The following is a 26,384-nucleotide window of genomic DNA, read 5'->3' as shown; positions in this document are numbered from 1 at the left end:
AGGCCCCAGGCTCTGAGCTGTCAGCACAGAGCCCCACATGGGGCTGGAACTCACGAACTGCAGGATCATGACCTGAGCCAAAGTTGGCTGCTCAACTGACTGAGACACCCAGGCGCCCCTCCATTTTCTTTATTTTTTTTTAACATTTATTTATTTTTGAGACAGAGAGAGACAGAGCATGAACGGGGTAGGGTCAGAGAGAGAGGGAGACACAGAATCTGAAACAGGCTCCAGGCTCTGAGCGGTCAGCACAGAGCCTGACGCGGGGCTCGAACTCACGGACCACGAGATCATGACCTGAGCTGAAGTTGGACGCTTAACCGGCTGAGCCACCCAGGCGCCCCTCCATTTTCTTTTTTAATCTTGTTCATATCTTCTGTATTTTCTATGACTATTACTATCTTAATGAAGAAACTGTCTCTTAACATGAGAGTTTGCCCAGCACTGTCATTCACAGCTCTGAGGAACGTTGAATATGTTATTGAGCCATCATTAAAAAAAAATCAAGGGCATTGAGAAGGGCACCTGTTGGGACGAGCACAGGGTGTTGTATGGAAACCAATTTGACAATAAATTTCATATTAAAAAAAATCATGGAGCGACAACAGAATAAATACAAAACTGAACTGTCTGTTTATAATAGTAAAATATCTTCTTGAGTAGTTCTGTTGTGTACCATCTATGAATGGTGCCCCTGGGAAATTGTATGTTTTGCTGCCTTTTTGTTTTGTCTTGTTTTTTAACTGCTGAGGTATTGAGTGAAGAAATCTAGAAATAAAATGACTAGCCCCATAGATTGCACCTTTGATGCCTGAGATCATTGGTGTTTTGTTTTGTTTTGTTTTGTTTTTTTCATTTTTTTTAAATGCGATTTCCTCCATTCTCACCAAATAATGATATTGTTGAAGCTGCTTATCATGTTCTTTATATTTCTATAATGCCAATCATCCCAGAATGCACAAGGGTTCACACAGGCAGAGACTAAATAAAGAAAATTAAGAAAATGGGGGATAACCTCATACTTGAATATAGTCATTCATTAATGCATTCATTCCTCAATGATGTTTTGATAGCCTATTGTAGCTTAATCTTTGTGCTACCATATTCTAAATGATAGGATGAATAATGAATATTAGAACATGGTTCCTGTTCTTGAGTTTATGTGGTTTAGAACAACAGTTCTCTAACTTGAGAGTGCAACAAGAATTACCTAGGTGATGACATTCATCTGAGATACAAGGGAGATAGGAAATAGCAGGCCAGGGGAAGATGTTTGAATTCAGCTGCCCATGGGAAATGTGAAAAAGCATTTTTAGCCAGCACCTTGAAGGTGAAGGAGCTGAGCAACAGAAAAGACAGGAACTTACCTAATGTCATCCAGTAGTTAGAGTAGAGAGGAGGACCCTGCTTCTAGACCTTTTCAAGCCAGTGTTCTTTGTCTGGCTGGAACTCAGTTCTATGTTTAAAAAAATGAACGGGTTGCTGTAGAACACTATATTCCAAGTAGAGGTTGTCAGACTTCTGGGAATCTGAGAAGTTTCCACTGGTTTTCTTCCTGTTTCACCCAAGTATAGTCGAATTCATTGAGGCTAGGAACCATAACTTGTTACCCAAGAAGTTGGCAAAATTTCTGGTATTTAGAAGGTGGTCAGTTAATGGTCAATGACTCCATGAATGACACCATTTTTCAAAAAGAAATTCCAAAGTCATGTATTTAAGGCAACTAATATCATATTTCTTTGCTTTAGGGTGGTTTGGGATGATGCAGTGTGTTCTTTGAAAGGAAAAGATGTTTGGAGATATCATTGTTTTTCTCTGTAAATAAAGCTATTTCATTTTATTTTTTTTTCAACGTTTTTTATTTATTTTTGGGACAGAGAGAGACAGAGCATGAACGGGGGAGGGGCAGAGAGAGAGGGAGACACAGAATCGGAACAGGCTCCAGGCTCTGAGCCATCAGCCCAGAGCCTGACGCGGGGCTCGAACTCACGGACCGCGAGATCGTGACCTGGCTGAAGTCGGACGCTTAACCGACTGCGCCACCCAGGCGCCCCAAGCTATTTCATTTTAAATGCAAATATAATGCTTTCATAAAATAAAATGAAGGAAGAAAAAAGAGCAAAATATCTATATTTCTAATAACTATAGTAATTCAGGTTTTTTTCTCAATTAGATATTGGACTTTAATCATGTTATATGTACAAGTTTATAACCTGTTATTTTTATGTAAATACCAGATATAACATAAATAACATTCTGCAACATATATAGATCTTGAGATTAACAAAAATGAATCGAAAATAGTGTCAGAATGAGAAGGATCTTAGTTTATATACCATTCCAAATGACCTCAGGTATCAGACTTTATCTGAGATCAAGGGTGTTTCTTAGATGTTTTAAGCTACCAGAAATGTGGGTTTTTTTTAATTTTTTAATGTTTATTTATTTTTGAGAGAGTGACAGAGAGTGCAAGAGGGAGAGAGACAGAGAGAATGGGAGACACAGAATCTGAAGGAAGTTCCAGTCTTCGAGCTGTCAGTACAGTCTGACTTGGGGCTTGAACTCAGGAACCATGAGATTGTGACCTGAGCCGAAGTTGGACACTTAACCAACTGAGCCACCCAGTCAGCCCTGCTACCAGGGATGTTTAAAATTTCCCAGTCATATCCCCTTGCTTATAAAGAGGAAATTGAGACCAACAGGAGCACATTTGTTTGGCCCAGGACTTTCAGACCTTGGCCCAAATTAAAATTGGGAAATTGGGTCCCTGAGAATGTTTGTCCTTGAATTTCTTTATTGTTTCATATTTTGTAATTCTAAAAACAAAAACAAACAACAACAACAACAGGATAAAATTACTCTTCATTTTACCATCGGAAGGAGGTTCTTCTGGAAGAAGAGATTGTCCAGAACGATTGAGCTCTGTTAGCCATTTGCATCTCAGCTGATAAAGGGTATCAGAAGTGATGTGGATACCTTGCTCTTGGCCTAGTCACCATCTCTTTGCTGTTCCATAGAGCTCAGTCACCAGGTACCAGGGCCAAAGTCATGGTGATCTCTCCCACAAGCGATGCTCAGATTTCCAGTTGGCGGTGGCTATCTGGAAAAGAGGAAACATAAATTCTCGATTACTCCAAATTCTAGCCCGTTTACTTCACTGCAGGATCTAAAATTGCAAATAGACTCTACCAGCAAAGCTTTCCAAAATATAAATGGGCAAAATAGCAAGGAATGATTTGGGGGACCATTCAAACTAGGACTGTCGTTGCTCTTGTCATTGTTATTTTTGAGATGACTGTTCGCATTTTGCAAAACACTCTGCCCATTGCCTACCACCTCTGAGCTTATAAACGATAATCTCAATAGTCGCCCAGAGAGAATGGGAAAGGAGCTACCTCCGCTCCGCGCTCCGGGAGGGAGTGACAAAGACTGATGGGCGAGCAACCTTTGCTTCCAGATTGCTCCTCTGTTGCCTCACCCTTTTCAGGCATCACCAGCTACCAGAAATGCATCTACTCCATGTGGTCATTGCAGGATTTATCTGGGCATTTGCTGAACCTGCTCGCAATTTATTTTTATTTCTTCCGATAGACGTGGATTTGGCACAGGAGAGTGGATTCTTTCTGGAACAGCAGATGTGCCTGGTACACTCGTTTGCTATAACCATTTGTGCTGTGGTTGAAAAAAAAAACTTTTTTTTAAGAGTGCAGAATTGTTGAAGGAGGAGGGTTAAAAAACCAGAACCATTTTAGCGATTATGCAAAGTTAGGATGTGAGTAATTTTGCCGCAGTTAGTCATTATGTGCTTTCATAGCTTGTTTTACAAGGATAAAGGGATATGTACAGGTTTGGTGAATAGAGCCCTTATTTGTCCCTAATAGTCGCTTTTTATGAAAACATTTTCTACCCTTCCTCCTACTCTGTGGCGAAGTGCTCTCTCCTTAGAAATTATACCCTTCTGTGATTCAGCCCCTTTGTCCATCTACAATAAGTGGACAGTCTCCATTTCTGAGAACAAATGTGTCGGAAGAGAAACTTTATTTTCCGATACACTATATAATGTGAATGATGTACATCCAAAGCCCAGTGATACAGTGATCATTTAAAAACGAGCATGCTTTCTGCAAAAGGAAAGAAAAAAAATAACAAGCACGCATCGAGTGACTCTGCTATGAGCATAATGTGCTGTGAATATGGTGTCCTTTTGATCTTTTATTTGAAATATTCAATAGGTCTTAGCAAATTTTGCTCACAGAGTTCCCTAAGGACTGTGACACAGCACCTATTCCTTTTTTACTTTGCTTTCGGTCACCCAGATTCCTTTGGAAATATGTGAACGAAGGTCTGTTTGTTTCCACTGTAGCAAATATAGCCACTTGCTCACACTGGTGGCTTCCCTTACTGAATTCCACTACTATTTTGGAAACTCCTGTATGAAAACACAGCAACCCAGCTTGTCCCCGTTGAGCCTTGTCGGTGATTTCCATGCGATGCGGCCGGGTGTCTATACGCTGGGGTTCGCTTTTGTTGGAAAACAAAACTGGGTCTGTTGCCTTTTTATAGGCTTATTTATTACTAAGTCTGGTCATTCTGGTGTGATGTCAGGGACACTGGTGTTACAGCCTGGAAAACTGGGTTCTAATTCTGACCCTTTCGAGGCCTCGTCACTCTGGGTGAATCTTTCCTAAGCCTTGTTCCCTTGAGGAGAAGGTAGAAATTTGTGACCTTCAAATTCCTTCAAGCTGTAAGACTCCATGATTCTGTAAAGCATAGTGGATAATAATGCATAAATAAATCAACCCATTTCTTCTGTCTCAAATATTTCTTTGTGCTTACATCTGCCCCAGATAACTCTTTTTAGACTGTGTCTCAAAAGTGGTCACATTTTAAATTCTACCACTGACATGCAAATTTTAGTAATGAGAAACCCCTACAGGACTTGGGGGTTTCCTGAGAGAAGAGATCCTGCCCTTATATTCATCTTTTTGTCCTTAATGGCTTCTGAGAAGAACTAATAGGCTGGAATCGTTGGGTCTCTTACAGTAGTTGATTATAACCGAACACTACTAAGTCACGCTCACCACATTTCCTGTTACCTATAGCTAACAATCCTAAAACATATAAACTAAGAATATCTTTTAAAGTTTATTTATTTATTTTTAGAGGAAGAGGGAGCACGGGGGAGAGGCAGAGAGACAGGAAGGGAGAATCCCAAGCAGGCTCCACACCCACAGTGCAGAGCCCGATGCAGGATTAGAGCTCACAAACTTTGATATCACGACTTGAGCCTAAATCAAGAGTCGGATACTTAACCAACTGAGCCACCAGGTGCCCCCAAATATTTTTTTTAGTTACGTTGAATTCCACAACCCTCCATCATACTTAAATAACTATTGTGTAGCTTTTCATCTAAGTAAAGCTTTTTACTTTACAAAACTGGCAGGGGATGAAAAAAGAGTGGGACGGTTATAATTTAACCAACTACTCCCATTATTGTCTCATTTTATTAAATATATCTTACTCTTTTACAGCATTTGTCCGTAGTGCACAACGGAAATAACTTTCATTTACTGAACAGACACTTATGGAGCATCGGTTTGTTAGATGCTAAAGATATTGTGTTGAATGAGAGTGACAGGTTCTCACCTGTAGGATGCTTGGGGAGAGGAGAAGGTTACGGAAGGAATTGGAAACAATGGACAAGGGTTATCATTTGAGAAGTTCAGTCTGTTAAAGGGACATGAGTGATAGACAACTTCACCTAGACTTAGAGGCTCAAGACTGCCTCTTCCGAAGAAGTGTCATTCATTTAAAACCTGAAGGATGAATACTCATTAAGAGTTGAGAAGTGGAAAAAAAAATTTAAAAAGGGGCGCCTGGGTGGCTCAGTCAGTTAAGCGGTCGACTTCGGCTCAGGTCATGATCTCGCGGTTTGTGAGTTCGAGCCCCGCGTCGGGCTCTGTGCTGACAGCTCAGAGCCTGGAGCCTGCTTCGGATTCTGTGTCTCCCTCTCTCTGACCTTCCCCCATTCATGCTCTGTCTCTCTCAGTCTCAAAAATAAATAAACTTAAAAAAAAAAGAGTTGAGAAGTGGGAGCTAGTGGAAAATGTTCAGGGTAGGTATCCACAGGATAGCTGGAGCGTCCAGTCCCAGGGGAGGGAAGGGAGGAGACAAGGAAGCTAAGTGGTGGCTCTTTCAGGAAGGAATTTGAACTTCCTTCTAAGAGCAGTGGGAACCTTCAAGAGATTTCAATAAAGGAAGGGGATGATCTTATTTGGATTTTTGAAATATTCTGGTTGCAGCATAGAGGATGTACTACAGGACGATAAGAGGTCAGTTAAAAAAAAAATTCAGGGGCGCCTGGGTGGTTCAGTCAGTTAAGCATAGGACTCTTGATTTAGGCTCAGGTCATGATCTCCCAGTTTGTGAGTTCGAGCCCCAGGTCAGGCTCTGTGCTAGCATTGCGGACTCTCTCTCTCTGCCCCTCCCACATGCTCTCTCTCTCTCTCTCTCAAAAATAAATGAACTTTAAAAAAATAAAAATAAATTTATATATAAGCATATGTGCCCATGTATTCGGTATATAAATTGCAGTGAATTAGGGCGGCAATGATAGTGGACTGAACTAGGGTAGTGAGAACTGGAAAGGGTACAGGTAATTAGGAGTTAGAACCAAAAACCTTTGCTATACCAAGGAGAGAAAGAATTGCATGGCTGTATTTGTAACATCCAATCACATGACCGTGCATCTTAAAGATAACCTACTAACCTTAGCATAGTACTGATTTACAAATTTTCTGTCTATATACATATGCAGTATATATATGCTTTTATTTTTTTTATTAAAATTTTTTTCATGTTTATTTATTTTTGAGAGAGAGAAAGAGAGAGAGAGAGAGAGAGACAGTGCAAGAAGGGGAGGGGCCAAGAGAGAGGGAGACACAGAATCTGAAGCAGGCTCCAGGCTCTGCAGAGCCTGACATCGGGCTCAAACTCATGAACTGGGAGATCATAACCCTCTGAGCTCAAGTCAGAAGCTTCACCAACCGAGCCACCCAGGCGCCCCACATAGGCTTTTCCTTATAGACTTATTTGAATATGTGTTCCTTGCTTGCCAGCTGCTAACATCCCATTGGATCCGTGCACCATGATTTCTTCAACCATCCTCTAATAGTTTGTAAATAAGCAATTAAACATAAGTTAGAGGCATTTTAATGGCTCTTGATTGCCGGTTTACCCACCAAAAGAATTATTCCAACTTCCAGTGCTACCGGCCATGTAAAAAATACACCTGTGCTGTCATACTGTCACCGAGACCGTGTTTTGTTGTTTCTGGGCTAATTAGTTCACCGCTTGGTACTTTTCACCTGACCCCTGGCCTGATTGGACAAAAGTGCACCGGCCCTTGAAGGGGATGATTTCGTGTATGAGATCATTTGCTATTGAAATAGGCTCTCCTGTCACTTTGTTCCTAGATTATTGAACACGCTCGGATTGAATTAACCCTCATCACAATGGCATTTTATCCAGGGCCAGCCACATGCATGCTAGGGACTAAGTGTACCGTACTGTATGGGTATTACATAAACCGCAGCCTCAAAAACCTCTCAAGTTCAAAAGTGATGACATACCACATCTTGTTTGACAGCTATTTGCGGGACGGTGGAGGGGTGGGTGGGGGTTACTCTCCTTGAAACGCTGGCTTTCTTGGTGTTAATATGATGACATGATAGTTTTATGACATATGAGTGCAGGGCCTCCGTGGGGTCACGGCTTCCCCGTGTGATAGTTAGGAACTCAGAAATGACGGTTCCCAAGGCGGTATCTTCATGCTGCCAATGGACTTGATTTTATTTCCGGGAAAACAAGCTGACCTGCCAGCATTGGTGTCTTCAGTAGTCTGGGGAGCCACTTGTCCTCAAAGTCACTTATACCCAGTCTGAAGTGTGGTAAGAATTAATTACACAGAAAAGCTTCTAAGGCAAAAACTGCTCTGGAGTGCACACCAGACCCAAACTAAAGCTGCTGTGTCTGAAGCACCTCTGAAGCTCTTAAGAGTAGCCCCTCTCTAGCCGTAGTTCATGTCTGTGGAACGCTGCACTGTGAAGTGAACACGTTTGATATGATGCACAGAAGGAAGAGATTTATTTCTGCTTCTCTCTGACAGGAACTCTTTGCGAGACTTGTAAGGGGCGCGCACGCGCGTGCGTGCATGCGTGTGTGTGTGTGTGTGTGTGTGTGTGTGTGTGTGAGTGCGTGTGTGTGTGTGTGTGTGTGAGTGCGCGCGCGTGTGTGTGTGTGTGTGTGTGTGTGTGTGTGTGTGTGGTTTAGGTGCACAACAGCTGAGGATTAGTGTATTAGTCATGTCTCTGTATCGGCAGTAATGTTTTGAACTCAGTGACACTAATTAAAATCCTGTGATTTTAATTCCAAAAGTAATCTTTTGAGATCATTTTAACCATTCACCAGTTCTCAGCTACCATTTATGAGGTATCTTTTTTCTTTAATGTGGAAAATACAGAAAAACTATGAAGATGGAAACACAAGTTTCTGTTAATTGCATCTGCTAATGTAATTTTTCACCTCTTAAGAATATTTATAAACCATTTGCAATGTTCTTCGATGTTCCTTTTTCTTCTTTATGCACACACACTCACACATGCAAGTTGGGACACTACGATAGTGTTTGGTGTGTGTCAGTTTCTTTAAAAAATGTATATTTTTCATATGTAGTATTTAATACACACACACATATACTCTGATTTAAAAAAAAAAGTAATATGTGGTTGTGTTAGGCACTTTGGAAAATAGAAAAAAGTATACAGAACACCAAACATCACCTCCTTAAAATATCCACTGTTACCATTTTGAGACTAGATCTTTCTAGCCATATAAGTAAGTATGCATGTGTGAGAGTTCTAGATAGATGCAAATATGGATTAACAGATACAAAACGTCACCAAACCTGATTTTTAAATGTATAAGGTTATTGACTTTTTATTGTTATTCCTTTTCTCTTTTACTTTTATGGTAAAGTGGATGACAAAACCCGCCATCTTATCCATTTCTAAGAATGCATTGAGTGCATTAACATTGTTGTGCAACCATTACCACCATCCATCTCCAGAACTTGTTTTATCTTCCCAGACTGAGACTCTATGCCCATTAGCTAATTAGCCCCCATTCCTCCCTCCCCCCTCCCTTCTGGGTGACCACATTGTACTTTCTGTCTTTGTGAATTTGACGACTCTAGACACCTGAGGTCATTGGAATCCTATAGTACGTGTCCTTTGGTAACTGGCGTATTTCATCCCAGCACCGTGTTTTAAGGTTGATTCCTGTGTCAGAATTGCTTTCTCGTTTTAGCCTGAGTAACATAATACTGTATGGGTAGACCACATTTGGTTTATGTACTGACCTGTCAGGGACACGTGGGTTGCTGCCACGTTTTAGCTATTGCGAACGATGCTGCTATGAACAACGAGTGTGCAGATACTCATGAGAGTCCCTGCTCTCAGTTCGTTGTGGGGTGTATGCCAGGAGTGGGATTGGTGGATTGCTGATAATGTTAAATGTTTTTAAACATTTAATGGTATAGTTTTTAATTGTGGAATAGTATTCCATTATATGAATGCACCATCATTGATTTCACCAGCTCCCATGTATCGATTATTTAAATTGCTTATAACCTTATAACCTTTTGTTTTTATATATTATATGACCATGACCATTTTTAGAAGCCAAATGGTTATGCTATCTTGTGGTAATTTCCTTAGATTAAATTCCTAGAAACGAAAGGTGTGGACTTTATTAGGACTTACGGTACGTATCACCAAGTTCACCCAGACACATATTGCTCATGAAGAGTTTATAGAACCCAACAAACACCGCATTGCTCCCTAAGTCTAACTCACAAAAACATTGTCCTTTGAAGATAATTGGGGTGACCCCCTTGCATTATTTCTATCCCCCAACTCCACGTATGCCTCACTATTCTGCTTTAACAACACTACCTAAGAAGGTAGTTGTGAATTCTGGATTCACCAAAAAATCATGTGCCCCTCTCTTTAATTTACAGATTTCAATCTCTGGGTGGATCTAAGATAATAATTATTAATTAGAAAGGCCTAATGAAAGATAACTTGTATTAAAAAGCCCCCAATGGTCCTGCTGTGTAGCCAGATTTGAGAAGTACTTCTCTTAATGTACAGTATTATGATCGTGTATTCTACTCTTGTTCTGCTAGGTTGTTTTCTAGCTCATGGGGTCATCTATCAAGTGGATAATATGGCCTGAATGAGTGAGAAATGGATCTGCTCTAGGTACTAATCCTGAATTCTCTGGCACCTGGCTGGTTCAGTCGGTAGAGAATGTGATTCTTGTCATGAGTTCAAGACCCATGCTGGGCATAGAACTTATTTAAAAATCAATCAATCTTGAGTTTTGGAAAATAATTAGTAAGGGCACTCAAGAAACCAAAAAAAAAGTAATTACTCAATTAAACACATAGAGAAAATAAGACAGTAATTTTTAATTAAAAAATAACAGTAGCAAATATGAGAATGCATGGCATTATAACTGACACAGGTGATCTGTGTTTGCGTTTTTTTCTCACTGTACAAACTTAGAAGCCAAGTCTAGCTATTCATTTATCCAGCCATTATTTATTACGTACCTTCCTGGTGTGAATCCTTAGTGATGAGATCAGGCTCTTATTGGCCATTAAAACTAATTTTAAACATTCAGAATTTACTCTTGGAATCGCTGGATTTTGAATGTCATTATATCTTTTATAGAGAAATAGTATTAGAGGAACAAGTGGGTGGGCTCCCGTCAACCCTGAGCATCATCCAGTGAAGCTCATCTTTTGTCTGGGTTAAAGAAAGAGTTTTATTTCAAGAAAAAGATGCACTCCTCATTTAAAACGAAAAGAGAAAAATAACAGCAGTCTTAAGTCTTCTTCTTTGTTCAGATGAGAAGTCAATCTAGAGAAGTAATGTTCCTTTTTCATTGTTACCCAACTACACAGTGGTGAAGCCGGAAGTTTTTGTCCCCTGAATTCCAACATGGGACCCTTCAATTTCATTCATCATGGTATTTCTATTTGCCAGCATCCTTAAGTTAGAATGGGAGTTGAAAATGCACCTCATGTGCCACATTTGTCCTGCAGAAATCCTTCCTGAGGCTTTTCAGTGTTTGCAAAGAAAAATGACCGTAAAGTCAGAAGAGAAACATCGGATCCATATTTCACAGGGCAGCAATTAGCTGGCACGGTGTAGCAGCAGGCGTTTAGACAGAGTATGGACTCTCCAATTTAACACAGTCTTCCTCTTTCTGTTTTCTCCCAGATCCCAGCCCTGAGTATCTGTTGTCTCCTTTACCCTGTTATTTTTCTTCTAGGAGAGAAATGTGTCTGTTCCCACATCTAGATCTCATGACTCTTAAATTTGGGAAAACCATAGATAGAGTGGAAAGGCTTCTTTTTTTTTTTCTTTTTTGTTTGCTTTTCCGACATGTGGTTTAGTTCACCCTTACTTTGCTGGAGAGAAACAAACCGGTTTTTAAAACCCGAAACGAGGGAGCCTGGCTACCTGGGTTTGAATCCCACATCTGCCACCTGCTAGGTGTGTGTATAACTTTGGCAGTTACTTAATTTCTCTGTGTTTCAGTATCTTCATCTCGAAAATAGGGATAATAATAGTTTCTGTCTCAAGGGTGCCTGTGAGGATTAAGTATAAACAGTGTTCAAACTGTTTACACAAAGGACAGGTAACATTAAGTGTTTGCCATTTTTACGCATTTTTTGATATCAATGAATATTTGAATTTGTTTTCCTGCCACAAGGATATACAAAGTTGACAACCGTAAAGGAAAATACTTCATCAAGTCTTGTTCCCATAACTGTACATAAGTGTCATGAAAGTAAAATTGAAGTTGAAACGCTCAGAATCCTTTCTGACAAATCAACCATATCCCGTTCCATGGTTTATCTGTTCTTTGTCCATATGGAAATAACATTTCCTACAGCTTCAACTGTATTGCGTATATGATTGATTTCACATTCTGTGTTTGTCATTTAGCATTTATATTTTCATTTGCCATCGTAGGCGTTTTTCTATGTCACTGTACTAGCTGGAATCAAAATATATGAAGGGGCTCTGAGTTTTATACAATTGCTTTTATGTAGGACTTTCACTTTTGTATACATTCCCCTTCTCTTACCTTAGAAAATTTTCTTTATTAGTAGAAACCCTTTTACTTACCGCTCCCATGTTTTGTCCAAAAAATCTAATTAAGAATTCTCTGAGTGCAGTGACTCTGACTTCCTTTGTCTGTTTGTGGTTTTAGCAACTAGCTCAGTAACCAACACACAGCAGAATTTCAATTTTTTTAATTGAATAAATAACTTTGATTAATTAAATTTCTAGAGATTGGGGCATTGTGATTACTTGGTAGTTCAAATGCATTTCGTTGCGGTACATGTAGTTAAAGATTATTCTAATATGCATTCATCTCTTTTCTTTTGCGGCAATTTTATTTAAAATTTGGCCCTTAACTATTTTTGTAAGAGATTTGAGCCAGCATCCAGTAGAATTTACATATACAATATAACCATCGAAATGAAAGTAAGCATTTCGACGCTTCTTTGAAAGATAGTAGTATTAATCAATTCAAAAAGTAAAGCCATTGAACTATTTAGAGAAAGGGAAAAACTAATGAGATTACTGTAATTAAGCATGCATTAAATGCATGACAGTGTTTCTTGATTGTCAAGTAATAAGAGAAACGAGGTAGCTCGTATTTTGCATGTTAGGTTATAATCTGACAAGGAAATGAATTCTTCTTGGAGTCCAAATTCATTCAGTCATTCATTTATTCAAATGTTCGTCAAATGCCCACTATTGGCTATGATATGCAAAAGCCACTGGGGAAGCAGTAGTGAGTACAAGGGTAGAGTCCCTCACACTGTGAAGACAGACACGTACAAGTGTGATATGTGTAGGAGAGCAGTAATCAGTGCTCACTCTGCCAGAGGATTCAGCAGAGCTCACCGAGGAACCACACTCAGGGTGACACTTAAAGGGTCCTGAGGAATTAGCTCCTTAGAATTCACATGGTGATGGCACCTGAGAGCCTGGCACACTGGCTATGAGAGAAAGTCAGTGCCAGAGATTGATAGAGTGTGTAGCTTTCAGGGAGAGGGAGAAGAGCTAGCGTGCAAAACAATCCCCTAAGCGTTGAAAACTTTTAAGCAGGAAAGTAATGTGATGAAATCTGTGTTTGAGAGGAAGCGCTCTACCGAATAAGGATTCCTTGAACAGGGAGAAAGAGTACACCCTGGGATACCAGTCTGGATTCCTGTTGGAGAATTCACAGTGACGGGCGGTGGTATCTTGGAATAGAGTCACCACAGCAGAGGAAATGAGGAAATGTGGAAAGATTTGAGAGTTACAGAACTCCTTGCTTAGGAAATAGAATCGACAGGATTTAGTACTTGAATGGGATGTGAGGGAGAGGCTCAAGAATGACTCCTAGTGTTCTCATTTGAGCAACACCTGTGTGGATGAGAAAACCAGACGGGAATAGAAGGGCAGATTCAAGGAAGATGATGAGACAGTTTTTCACATGTTGAGCCTGAAAGGCATTTGAGACGTCCAAGCAGACACATAAAATAAACAGCTGAATATCTGGGCCTGGTATTCAGAATGCTGGTGAATTCTGGAGATAGAAACTCAAGAGAATCTTCATAACGCGGAAGGTATTTTAAGTTGTGTATATGGTCCTGGAAAGAGTTAATAGAGAGAAAAATAGAGAGAGAAGAGAGGAGGGCCTGTGTCAGATAAAGAGGGTCATTATTCAGGGGCCATTGGGCAATATGGTGATGACTGGTCATCAGTAGGAATTTTAAAGAAAGATTAGTGAAGTGCTTCTAACAGATCCCTAGAAAGAGCCTGAATCCCTGCTGTCACTGTTGAGCAGACATTAGTTCTTCGCTGCCTGTTCCTGGATTCTCTATTATGAAAGACAAATCTCTGTCTGTTTGAGATCATGATAATTTGGCTTTCTAGAGCTTACAGCTTGACTTCTTTCCAACTTAAAAAACATGCAAGTCGATTATTAAAACACCAGAAGGTAACTGTTTTAATGGGGACTATGTACAAAGTTCATGGGGAATATAACTGAAGGACCACAGAAAGAACGTCCAGATCATTACAGGGGAGTCTAGAATGACAGTACAGAAGACACATCATTTGATCTGAGACTTGCAGAATAAGTAGGCAACTGCCCAGATGGCTATGTTTGAGCAGCAGGGGAGCAGCGTGGTAGAGATTGGATAGAACAGATCAGAGACTGTAGAAGGAGGTCCTGGCTGACGGATCTGAGTGCAGACATAACTGTGTGATCTATTCCAGTCTCTGCATAAGCCTCAAATTGCTGGAGTGTGTGATGTGAGTGATGGTAGAAAAAAGGAGGCAGCTGGCCAGGGAGGCAGGGGCTAGACTGGAAATTCTTTTAAAGTATATTAAAAACAAACAAACAAACAAACAAAGAGCACAACATAATAAAACAAGCTCAACACAAAGCAGGGCCATTGGCAGATTGCAATCAGCAGAGAGCCAGGCTCAGAGGGTCACGTTAGAGAGATGACTGTGGCGTTATTGAGGGAGGGGAGTGAGAAAGAAGTGAAGTTCGCTGATGGCAATGAACAGCTCAGGGAAGTGGCGATGAGGGCAAACAGCAGCGGAAGGAAAACGAGACTGGAGTTAAATGTAAGAATATAAGAAAGAAACAGAGGATGCATAGAAGACATAGTGGTAAGTTGGAGCGGGGGAGTGTGTGTGCGCTCGTGTGAGTGTGGTCAGGGAGTGGGTGGGAGGGGCAGGAGAGATTGAGGAATGGCCGGACCTTATCCTGACCTGGCCACAAAGGAAGTTGAGGACCTGCCCCATGGGGTGAGAACGAGAGGTGCTCTCGGTACCCCTTGTCTGTTGTTGTCCCATGGCCACGACCAGTTCTTCCTGGTAATGGAGTATCCATCCACCAGTTGTTGATTATATATAGTAGCCCCTCTACCAGACTATAAACTCCTGGCGGACAGGGGGACATGTGCTGTTCATCCCAGGACGTTGCCCTTCTCCCATTAACCTCACAGAGCTTTACATGATCGTTAGAAAATAATTAATGGAAAAATAACCACATAAAAAGACTTACAGAGATTCAAGTCATATAATATATATATTACAAATATATATTTTATATATACATGTATATGTAATATATATGTATATATTATATATATTCCTGTAATTTTAAAATGTGCTTGATTTTCAAAATAAAAATGTTAAATCATGATAAAACTTAAAGAAATTCTGCAAAAACAAAAAAGAAATGATATGCCAAAAATAAATACTCGGAAGTGCCAACTAATTCAGTGAGTAGAAAAGATTCACTATGTATTTAATTGAATATGTGGGCCAGGAAAATGTTGCCATAGCTTTCTTTAACTATGAAGAACATAAATAAATACGCTTTAAAATGATTCCTGTTCTTTACCCCTTCCACCTCCAGTGAGGTAAAGAGTGTAAAATTGCAAAGGGAAAAATATAGCTAAATGTGCTATTTTCACTCCCGTAGTTACGATATAGAAAATAGTCAGAAGCATGCCGGCACATACACAGCAGAATTCATAATAAAGTTGTGGGAAACCTTCTCATCCCCCAAAGAGAGTTCCACTGGTGAGATATTTCCTAGAAGAAAGCAATGACTTCTGAAACTGTGACATGATGCCTTCCTTCAAAGACTTTACGGAGGTTTAAAGTGTGTGTGTGTGTGTGTGTGTGTGTGTGTGTGTGTGTGTGTGTCTGTGTTCACCAAAAAAGAAAAAGAAATTTTGTTGGAAATGTTGCTTCTCAGGAGTTAGGTCTATATTAATTCTTTTTTATTCTTACTTTATCATTGTGATTGGCTTTCATTTCCAAAATCTGTGATTTCTTCAGGATCTGCTCTGGGGACAGACTTCTCTACAGCTGCAGCACAGAGTACGCCTGTCATTAGCCCAGTTGCTCAGTCACTGTCTCCATTTATAGTTGGGTTTGTAAAGTGTTCAAAATAGGAACTCTGGGTTTCTGCTGATCTTGAGTCATCAAAGAAAAGAAAAGCTTTATTCCTTCTTACATTCAATTCCATCTATGCTGACATTTTTTTTAAGACTGACATGGTTGACTGGAAAAAAAAACTGACCTTACCTTTTTTTTTTTTAGGTTCAAACTGACTCTCCCATGCTCTTTACTACAGAATGTCAGGATCTTAATTAACTGTGTGTGTATTTAGGAATTTCTTCAGGATGTATTTCTTAATAAATTGCTTACTAAGGAAATGGAATTTCTTTCTCTTGAGTACTGTTGGAGCCATCTTCATAAAGAAGGGAAAAGCTACTCTGTCAAGACAAGATTACTAAGGTTGCTTCAATTACAAAAGTAAATGGCAAGTTTGTCCTCTGAGAGGCTAGTATCAGATAAGGGGGGAAAAAAGATAACTGTATTTAACAGCCTCCTGTAACTTAAAGAACTAAATCTAGAATTATGAATTCTTTAGGAAAGTAGACAAATATAAATTGAGACCAATAAAATGTGGGAAAGAGAGCTGTAACTGTCAGAATCCCAACAAAAATGATAACACGCTGATTTATAAATGCATCGCGTACACAGGCATTTGGGTATAGAGAAGTGTTTAGGGACAGAGCGAGCATCTGGAGCCATCAGAGTCAGAGCTTTCATGTGCTCTAGGATCAAAGGGACCAAGGGGAGAAGGGTTATTTGGATCAAGAAGTAGAGAGTGTTGTAGAGGAGAGATGCTAGAGAGGACCTGTGGCCTCCTTGGCTCACATCTGGGAACTTCACAGGTAGGTTGACAGAAGAAATGTAGCCCAAGAGTCTGTCACTTTCATTGGGATGCTGTTGCCATCTTGGGTTTGACAGTGATGTGTTTTGCTTTCTGCCCACGCAATGATGATAACATCCCCTAGTCACTGTGACAATAAGATTATCCCCACTCATTACCAAACGTCCCTGATCAGGAGGTGATTTTCTCTCCATTGAGAATTACTGTATGTCAACCAAATATCTCTGGGAGTGTTTTAATCTTTATCTCTGGATCAGTGTAGATCATCAGAAAGCTATATATATCTGAGTTGATAGACTTGCATCTTATGGTGGGGGCAAGATAGCTGTACCATCTACAGCCCCACATCCACCAACCAGGCAGGAAAGAAGAAACTGGCAAGGTAGGTAGGGGTGATGCTTCCTTCTATCAGGAGAATTTTTGTTTTCCCTAAAATGTTTAGCATATGTCTCATTGGCCAGAACTGTGTCCCGTGGCAACGTTCTATCTCTGGTTGTAGTCTAGAGAAGTATTTTCAGTGAGGACATTGTCACCCTAAATAAAATAGAAATTCTTTGAGTAGTGAAGAAGGGGAGTAGGTATGAAGAAGCAGTTAGCGGCATCTTTCCCACAGCTATATATCTCTAGTGACTTGGTGTGGGTAAATGACATTAGAGTAACATAAGGCCTCACATCCCCTCTTCCTAAGAATATGTGAATTCTCTTGGAAATTAATAAACAGCAAAATCAGGGTGTGGTCATTCATTTGTTGTATCAACAAATCGAATCATAGTAACTCAGAGCAAAATTAAAACATTCTGTCATTGACATATTTCCAGATCCATAGTAGACTAATGCCTAAGGACAGATGTTTGAATCTCCAAGCTTTCTCTGAGCCTTTACTTATCCCCAGCCTAACCAAAAGTTCTCATAGTTTGGCAGTGAGATCTTCCAATCTTTGTGTCCTTAAACATTCTTAAGATATTCAGTAAGTATTTCTGAATTGAATGAATGAATGCAATGGAAATCAGGAAGTTAGAAAAGGAGGAACAGTCTACATTTGGGTTATCTTTGGTAAATCACTCTTTGATAGGAATCTTCGTTCTAAAATTTAGCATCTTTTTGGTTCTTCTGGGAGTGTTTGTTTCTTTCAACACCCCTCTTTGATTTACTTGTTTTTTTTTGTACCCTTGCAGAGTCCTCCTGTTCTTTCTCTAGTACCTCCTTTTTGCTGTATGTTGACTATATCTTTGGTAATCTGATCTGATTGAGATAGCATTGTTTAGCTTAGTTTATTATTGCTAGTGTTTTCAGTATTATATATATGCATATATATGTATATATATATATATATATGCATATATATACATGCATATATATGCATATATATACATATATATTATATATATTAACAAATCCAATGTCAAGAAGTTGCTATTGTTTTTCCGCCTGTGTTTTCTTCTAAGAGTTTTAAGTTTTAAGTTCTTACATTTAGAGCTAAAAACTTGGGTTACTTTTTATATATGGTGTAAGTAAGGGTCCCACTTCATTCTTCTACCTGTGGATTTCCAGTTTTCCTCACCATTTGTTGAAAAGAGTGTCTTTTCTCAAACCAATGGTCTTGGAACTCTCATCAGAAATTAATTGTGTATGTATGCAAGAGTTTATTTCTGGACTCTCTATACTATTCTGTCGGTCTATGTCTGTCTTTATGCTACTATCATACCGTGCAGATTATGGTAACTTTGTACTAAGTTTTGAAATTGCACAGTGTGAGACCTACAATTTTGTTCTTCTTTTTTTTTTTTTTTTTTCAAGATTGTTTGGCTATCCATATCTCATGAGATTTGATGTGAATTTTAGGCTGAATTTTTTCCATGTTTGTAAAAAAAAATTGCCATTGAAATTTGGATAGGGATTGGATTGAATCTATAGATTGCTCTGAGTAGTATTAACATCTTTACAATATTAAGTCTTCCAATCCATGAACACAGGATGTCTTATATATATTTATGCCTTCGATTTTTTTCAGCAGCAGCATTTGTACGTTTTAGTGTATGTAAGTCTTTTGCCCTTTTTGCTTAAGTTTATTCTTAAGTATTTTTGTTTCTTTTTGATGTAATTGTAAATGGAATCATTAATTTTTTTCCAGATTGTTCATTACTAGTACACAAAAGTGCGCATGATTTTTATGTTGGTTTGTGAATTCTTAGAAGGCAGGAACCATAGGGGCGCCTGGGTGGCTCAGTCGGTTAAGCGTCCGACTTCGGCTCAGGTCATGATCTCGCGGTCCATGAGTTCGAGCCCCGCGTCGGGCTCTGTGCTGACCGCTCACAGCCTGGAGCCTGTTTCGGATTCTGTGTCTCCCTCTCTCTCTGACCCTCCCCCATTCATGCTGTCTCTCCCTGTCTCAAAAATAAATAAACATTAAAAAAAATAAAAAAAAAAAGAAGGCAGGAACCATATAAGAGTTGATACAAAATAAGAATAGTAGTTACTAATATTTGTTCCTTTATGTGTTTTCATTTTTCACTGGCAGTAATCTTTATCTTTTTTATTTTTATTTTTCTCTTTCCCCCTTTAGGGCTCTACTAGTTCGACTGCCTCTCCTCCAGTCTCTACCCCTGTCACAGGACATAAAAGAATGGTAATACCAAACCAACCCCCTCTAACAGCAACCAAAAAGTCTACATTGAAACCACAGCCTGCACCCCAGGCAGGGCCCATCCCTGTGGCACCAATTGGAACACTAAAACCCCAGCCTCAACCAGTCCCCGCCTCCTATGCTACGGCGTCCACCCCTTCAAGGCCTACCTTCAACGTGCAGGTGAAGTCAGCCCAGCCCAGCTCTCATTACATGGCTGCTCCTTCATCAGGACAATTTTATGGCGCAGGCCCAGGACCCCAGGGCTATAACACTCAACCAGTTTCTATCTCTGGGCAGTGCCCACCTCCTTCAACACGGGGGGGCATGGACTATGCATATATTCCACCACCAGGACTTCAACCGGAGCCTGGATATGGGTATGCCCCCAACCAAGGACGCTATTATGAAGCCTATTGCCCATCAGGGCCTGGCTATGGGGGCAAAAATGACTCTGATCCAGCTTACGGTCAACAAGGGCATCCGAATACGTGGAAGCGGGAACAAGGGTATACTCCTTCTGGAACAGGAAACCAGAACCCAGCCGGGATGTATCCAGTTACTGGGCCCAAGAAGACCTATATCACAGATCCTGTTTCAGTGCCCTGCGCACCGCCACTGCAACAAAAGGTAGGGAACTCATTAACATAGTGATGGGGCTGAAGGAGTGTGTATCTTGGCCTGACTTCCCCAGAAAGCAGAGCCTAAGGCAAAAGTGTATGTGCTCCTTTTATGTCATTAGAAAGTACAGTCCCAGGTGAGCGTGAGTGAAGCAGGAAAAGGCAGAGATCCTACGTGTGGGATCATGTGGCTACTGTTTAATATCCAGTACAGCCAATTGTTCAATCTTGAAGGATCATCTTGCAAAAGACCGTATGAGCAGATCAGGACAATCTGTTCAGGGAGAGGATGGGAAAATAGTTTATCTTCCAGCTCTTGTCTCCTGTTGGTCAAAGCGCCCCTCTGTGGGTCAGAAACTTCCTCACGCTTAGCTGTTGCATGTGCTTGGACTCTAAACAGATATGCAGCATCTTGTACCTTAGTGGGGACAGGAGGTCCCCATATTTGTAGGTAAGAGATGTACAGGGCCACATGAGGCTCATGTAAAGACGCTCAGAACCCAAGCAAAGTTGGCACTCTGGGTTCTGCTTAGGGCAAACAAGCCTAGGGCTGCTGAGACAGAACAAGTGGCCAAGGGCCCCTTGGTAGGTGAGGTGAAGGGGGCTGCAGTATTATGGAACTTGTTTATTACCTCTTATTTATCCCCATTACTGATCCTCCAGGAAGAATCTTAGTCTGTGGGCCTTAACTGTGTTCAGAAACTTTTAAAAATCCTTTATGACAGTTATCTTTTTTTTTGGTTTGATTTAATTGCAAGCATATATGCTTTTAAGTCAATGCATCGTTACTTCCTGTGAATAGTTAAGACATAATACTACACATACCTCTTCACCTACAACTTGGACTTTCCATGAGTACTAGAACCAACATGATGATGTTTCTTCCCACCCTGACAAGAGGATCCAAGGAGAATTACTTGCAAGGGAGGCAATGGAGAAACCAAGCTAATCTCCAGTTATTGGTTGGAACTGAGCCCACCCTTTTGGTTAGAGCTGTGAGAAATCAAAAACTGGAGAGCCCTTGGGGCACCTGGGTGGCTCAGTCAGTTAAGTGTCTGACTCTTGATTTCGCCTCAGGTCATGATCTCACAGTTTGTGGGATCGAAACCCATGTAGGGCTCTGTGCTGACAATGCAAGATTCTTTCTCTGCCTCTCTCTCTCTCTCTCTCTCTCAAAATAAATAAATAAACATTAAAAAAAAAGAAACTGTAGAGCCCTTGATTAGCTACACGTTGAATTGTAATTGTAATTGTTGAGATGGATTATAGAAGTGTGTGTGTGTGTGTGTGTGTGTGTGTGTGTGTAAGCACATGTGTGTATCTGTGTGTGTGTGTATAATCCTTTACCCATTCAAGATTGTCAGTTTCCAGATATACCTGTTCACATTTTCACCATTATGACAAAAATCTGTCAGATCCTTACTCTCTAGGTAAGATGTTTACTAAACCCTGATTCTCACATGAAAACATATGCTCTATTAATGGTGCTCCAAAAGAATTTTAGGTTCTTTAGAGGAAAAGAACCCTTCCCAGGGGGGCCTGTGAGTATCTGGAGGCACCCGGTAACCTTATGAATGCTCATTACACAAAAGTGGACCAGCCATGGTCATTCTCAACATAAAGATTCCAAGTTAAAATGTTAAGTGTTCGAAACATTACTCTTGGGAGGCCTTTCTTTTCAAACTCCCTCCATGAAAATAAATGTTATTGGGGCGCCTGGGTGGCTCAGTCGGTTGGGTGTCCGACTTCGGCTCGGGTCATGATCTCACGGTCCGTGAGTTCGAGCCCTGCATCGGGCTCTGTGCTGACAGCTCAGAGCCTGGAGCCTGTTTCAGATTCTGTGTCCCCCTCTCTCTGACCCTTCCCCATTCATGCTCTGTCTCTCTCTGTCTCAAAAATCAATAAATGTTAAAAAAAAATTAAAAAAAGAAAATAAATGTTATTAAGGGTGTTTTGTTTTGTTTGTTTTTGTTTTGTTTTTATTTTTTAAAGTTTATATTTTTTACAGAAAGAGAGCAAGCAGTGGAGGGGCAGAGAGAGAGGGAGACAGAAAATCCCAAGCAGGCTCTGTACTGTCAGTGCAAAGCCTTACATGGGGGTCAAACTCACAAACCATGATATTATGACCTGGGTTGAAATCAGCCACTCAACTGACTGAGCCACCCAGGTGCCCCTTGTTTTGCATTAATTTTTAAAAAAATTAATGTTTATTTATTTTTGAGCGAGAGAGAGAGCATGAGCAGGGGAGAGAGAGAGACAGAATCCGAAGCAGGCTCCAGGCTCTGAGCTGTCAGCATACAGCCCGATGTGGGACTCGAACTCACGAACTGCGAGATCATGACCTGAGTGGAAGTTGGATACTCAATCAACTGAGCCACCCAGGTGCCCCTATTGTTTTGCTTTTAAATAAAGTTTGTCAAGAATAGCCACACTGGATAGGCTTGCCCTTTGTTAACATTACAGCATGTCTGCAGTGGTCGTTCCTGGACCTGAAAACACCCATTCAGAACAAAATGGGGTTATTGAACTTTCCCTTGCTTTTGGTACAACTGAAACAAATTCTCCTATGGAAGATTAAAAGTGTAGGTTGGGACAGTTGTCTTCACCATGTAAGTTCAGCTATGCATGCAGTTTTTCCTTACCCAGAGCATCCTGACTGATGTTCCTGAGGGAAAGAGGTGGGCCCTGAGTTGTTTAAGGATCCCATCACCCCACGGGGGGAAGCAGACATGAAACAGAGCAAAAGTGTATCTGGTGGAGGGAATCATCTGCTGAGAAGTGCTGAGCCAGTCTTCGAGTTTCCTATTTACCTATCATGTCATGAGGTGCTATCTAGATAGTGCCTGTTCAACATTTGGAACCAATCCATTGGTGTAGGGGGAATGGGTGTAGGACCCAGTGCAAGACCTGGATCTAAGGTGTCAGGCAGAGCCGCATCATCACTAATGTTTGATCTGCCCTCAGCAACCTGTTCAGGCTCTTGGAGTGAACTTTGATTCTCCACTCCCCCAAAAGCATGACATTTCACTTTCCTTCTTATGGGAGAAGGTAATTATTCGAGGTGGTCTACATTATTACGGATTCTGGATATCAGTGAATTTCATGTCATTAAAAATTTTCTTGGAAATATTTATTTTCAACAGTGTCATGTGTTTTTGACATCATATTGTGCCTTTCAATCATGAAAATTAAATCATGGATTTTTGCTGCGACTATAGAGGAGAGTGGTTGGAGGTTGATATTTAGCCATCTGTCTGTGTTTTAGGAAAGGGGAAAGAGGCTGATGAAGCTACAGAAATTTCCTGTGTGTGTTGTGGGGGCACTGGTGGATGAAGGGGTGGGCTTTTCCACAGTTGGTCTTTGAGCAGAACACTGCTGTATTCAACTGCACCTGTGCACAGAGGACCTTATTGTCCCAATATTGACTCCACTTGGCTTAGTGATGTGACTACTGGCTTGAGAAATGAGCTTCTAATTCTCATTTCAGTTCTTCCCTTGACATTCCTCTTTCAGCTTGGGGAAAGCCTCTAGACCTCTTTATGTCACGCTCCCAGCCTCAGTAAAGTGGAACATCATCTTCACTAATTAATTAATGATTGCAGAGGGCTTGGAAATTTCCAAGGGCTGAATAATTGCCAAGTGAGGACTATTCAGCTTTTCCCTGGCTTTCGTTTATTTCCAGTTTTTTAAGTCACTGGTGGAAAAAATACCTTCGTACCTTAGAACAATTCTCTTTTGTTACATTCAGAAGTTCTGAGGAATTTGACATTGAGCCCATTAAGGAAGACGTTGTTTTGTTTTGTTTCGTTTTAAGTGAAAGAAAGAAATCTCTCCTCTATTTGAGATGAGCTGCTATAATTTCCTTACAATATAAATGAAGAGGGAAAGAAGAGAAGGAGAAAGCAGAAGGAAAAGGAAAGGAAAGGCAAGGAAGAAGAGAAGGAAGGAAGGAAGGAGGCCACATGAAAACCTGCGGAGTGTGGGGATCATGATATTTATGTTCCCATAATGTGCTGAGCAGTGAATTTGCATGCTACAGTAGACCATAATGCGCTTCCTGGACCATCTGAGCTGAGTTCCTTGAAAAATATTGTTATAAGCAAGGCTTTATGAGAGAGAAATATTCCTTTCCCACTAGAAACACTCTTAAAGGCACAGTGGAATCTTTTCTTTTGGCTCTTTTATAAAAGCTCATATCTGCTAGCTACTATGGAGTTCCCAGAACTCTCGTCCTATGTGCGTTGTCTTCACATGCCAGTGAGACAGAATGTGCGTTTTCTCCAGCGTTCAGATTAAGGTGGGGCAGCTTGAAAGCCCTAGAACCAGGACCTGGAGGCCAGTCATTACTCTTGGGTGCACGGTGACCTGAGGGTAGATCATTTTTATACCCACTTCCTTGTCACAAATCTAACCCTCGTCAGTCTCAACTTTGTAAAAGAGACGCTGTTTGCCCCACAGTGTGTGAAAGGCACCGGTGCTATGCATCCCAGGAAAGCTGTGAGGGCCCACATAGTGTGGGGGTTAGGTTAAATTCGGCAATCATCTAGTATTGACATCTCCTTGGGAAACCCTTCACCATGGTGAGAGTGTGGAGATCGGCAAACCACTTTTCAATAAATCCAATGCAGAGTTTTTCTTATCCAGAGTCAGAGCTGATCACTGCTCTTCATTTAACATCCAAAAGGATCTGGGGAATATTTAATGGTACGGAGAAGAGAACAGAGGGAGTGAACTCCTGGGGTCAGCGGTAAAGGGTCCTGTAATTTGTTAAGTTTCAGGAAATGTTTGAGAATGTTGACATAGTAGTATTTCAAACATTCCAGTACTATCAAAATGTTTAACTTTAGGAGATGGATGTACATATTGGGTATATTGCAAGGAATTGGTGGCATTTTGGAAAAAAACTATCTTTATGGTCATCCTTGTGCAAAATAGCTCTCAATTCCAGGATCAGAGAAGCAAAAAGAGGAGATGGTTAGGGTGGGGAGAGGGATGAATGCAGAGAGATGCCTCCGGACAGGTGCCAATACCTGTACATCTAAAGATGAGGACAAGAATATTAGTAATCCCCCTCTATACGGGGTATTCCAGTTCCCAAAGTGCTTTGCGGACCCCTACAGAATTCACAGGGGTTCAGAAGATCAGTACCGAGAGTCACTCTGTGAAGGTCATCTGGCAAATTCACGGGAGCCATGATTCCAACCTTCTGAATATTGTCCTCATACTTTCCCCCGGGGAAGCCATGCATGTCAGCATGCTTTGGTGTTTGGATAGTGGGAGCATCAAACATCCGCATCGACAGCCGCTGGACATGGCGCCACCATGGCCCTACTCGCTGTCAGACATGTAAATGGGCTCCAGCTGTTGTGGTAGAGTGAGAAAGAGAGAGAGAGAGCTGTTGTGGCCATGAGACCATCAAACGGAGGGGAAGCACCGGCTAATTCCCTGCTGGGCATCCAGGCTTAGGGCCCTAGGACTGTAATTCCTCTTCCACATCACATACATATAACTTGTCCTGCTGTTTCTACCGCACTGTCTCTCAAATCTGGTTTCTTAAGTAAATATCCTTGCGACTCCTAGTTCAGGTGTCCTAATTTCTCAACTGAGTTATTGAAATGGCCTCCTATTGGGTGTCTCCACCTCTGGTCTCTCTCCACACCCGTCCCTCCTATACATATTATCAGATTAATCTTTCTACCCTACAGCTCTGCCCTGGTCATTAATTGCCATTTAAAAAAAAAAAAAACAAAACAAAACAAAAAAAAAAACAAAAAAACTTTCCAAATTTCCCAGCCCATTATGGAATGAATTGAAACCCAGTCTGGATTTCCAAGTTTATCTCCCCCTTGAAACATCCTGACTTCCAACTGAGAACTTACATTCCTAGTTATTTCTCATCTCTATAGCTTTCCTCGTAGAGCTCCTTCCCTCAATGCCTTCTCAGACCTTCCGCCAGATAGATGAAATACTTGTGCATCTCATGTGATCCATTAAGACCGAGCTGAAGTGCCCATCTCTCTTACGATGCCTTCTCTTTGTAAAATCAAGTCGTGCAGTATTTCACCCTCTCCTGTGAAGTTTTCCCACTCTTACTCTACTAGAGTCATGCATGTATCAATCTTCCACTAAACTGGGCCCCAGCATGTCCTGAACTCTCTGATTTAGGGGATAGAGATGGTGAACAACCCTATCTGAACAACCCTGTCTCTTCCAGAGTAACTAACACAATTCTTAGCACA

The 26,384-nt window shown here is 40.9% G+C and overlaps 1 protein-coding gene across 9 annotated transcripts in view; it reads left to right on the top strand.

The window, feature by feature from the left end:
- Positions 1-26,384, top strand: part of LOC122229688 (LIM domain containing preferred translocation partner in lipoma) — a 680,467-nt gene that overhangs the window by 409,244 nt on the left and 244,839 nt on the right. For all 9 annotated transcript variants that reach the window (XM_042955071.1, XM_042955069.1, XM_042955072.1 and 6 more), the window contains one exon: positions 19,466-20,155. In XM_042955071.1, the coding sequence (XP_042811005.1) occupies positions 19,466-20,155 (690 nt within the window). The remainder of the gene's footprint in view (positions 1-19,465; positions 20,156-26,384) is intronic.

This window comes from Panthera leo, chromosome C2, assembly GCF_018350215.1.
Source record: "Panthera leo isolate Ple1 chromosome C2, P.leo_Ple1_pat1.1, whole genome shotgun sequence".
Lineage (NCBI taxonomy): Eukaryota > Metazoa > Chordata > Mammalia > Carnivora > Felidae > Panthera > Panthera leo.
Note: the sequence above shows the minus strand (reverse complement) of the source record. Positions and strands in the feature narration are given on the sequence as shown.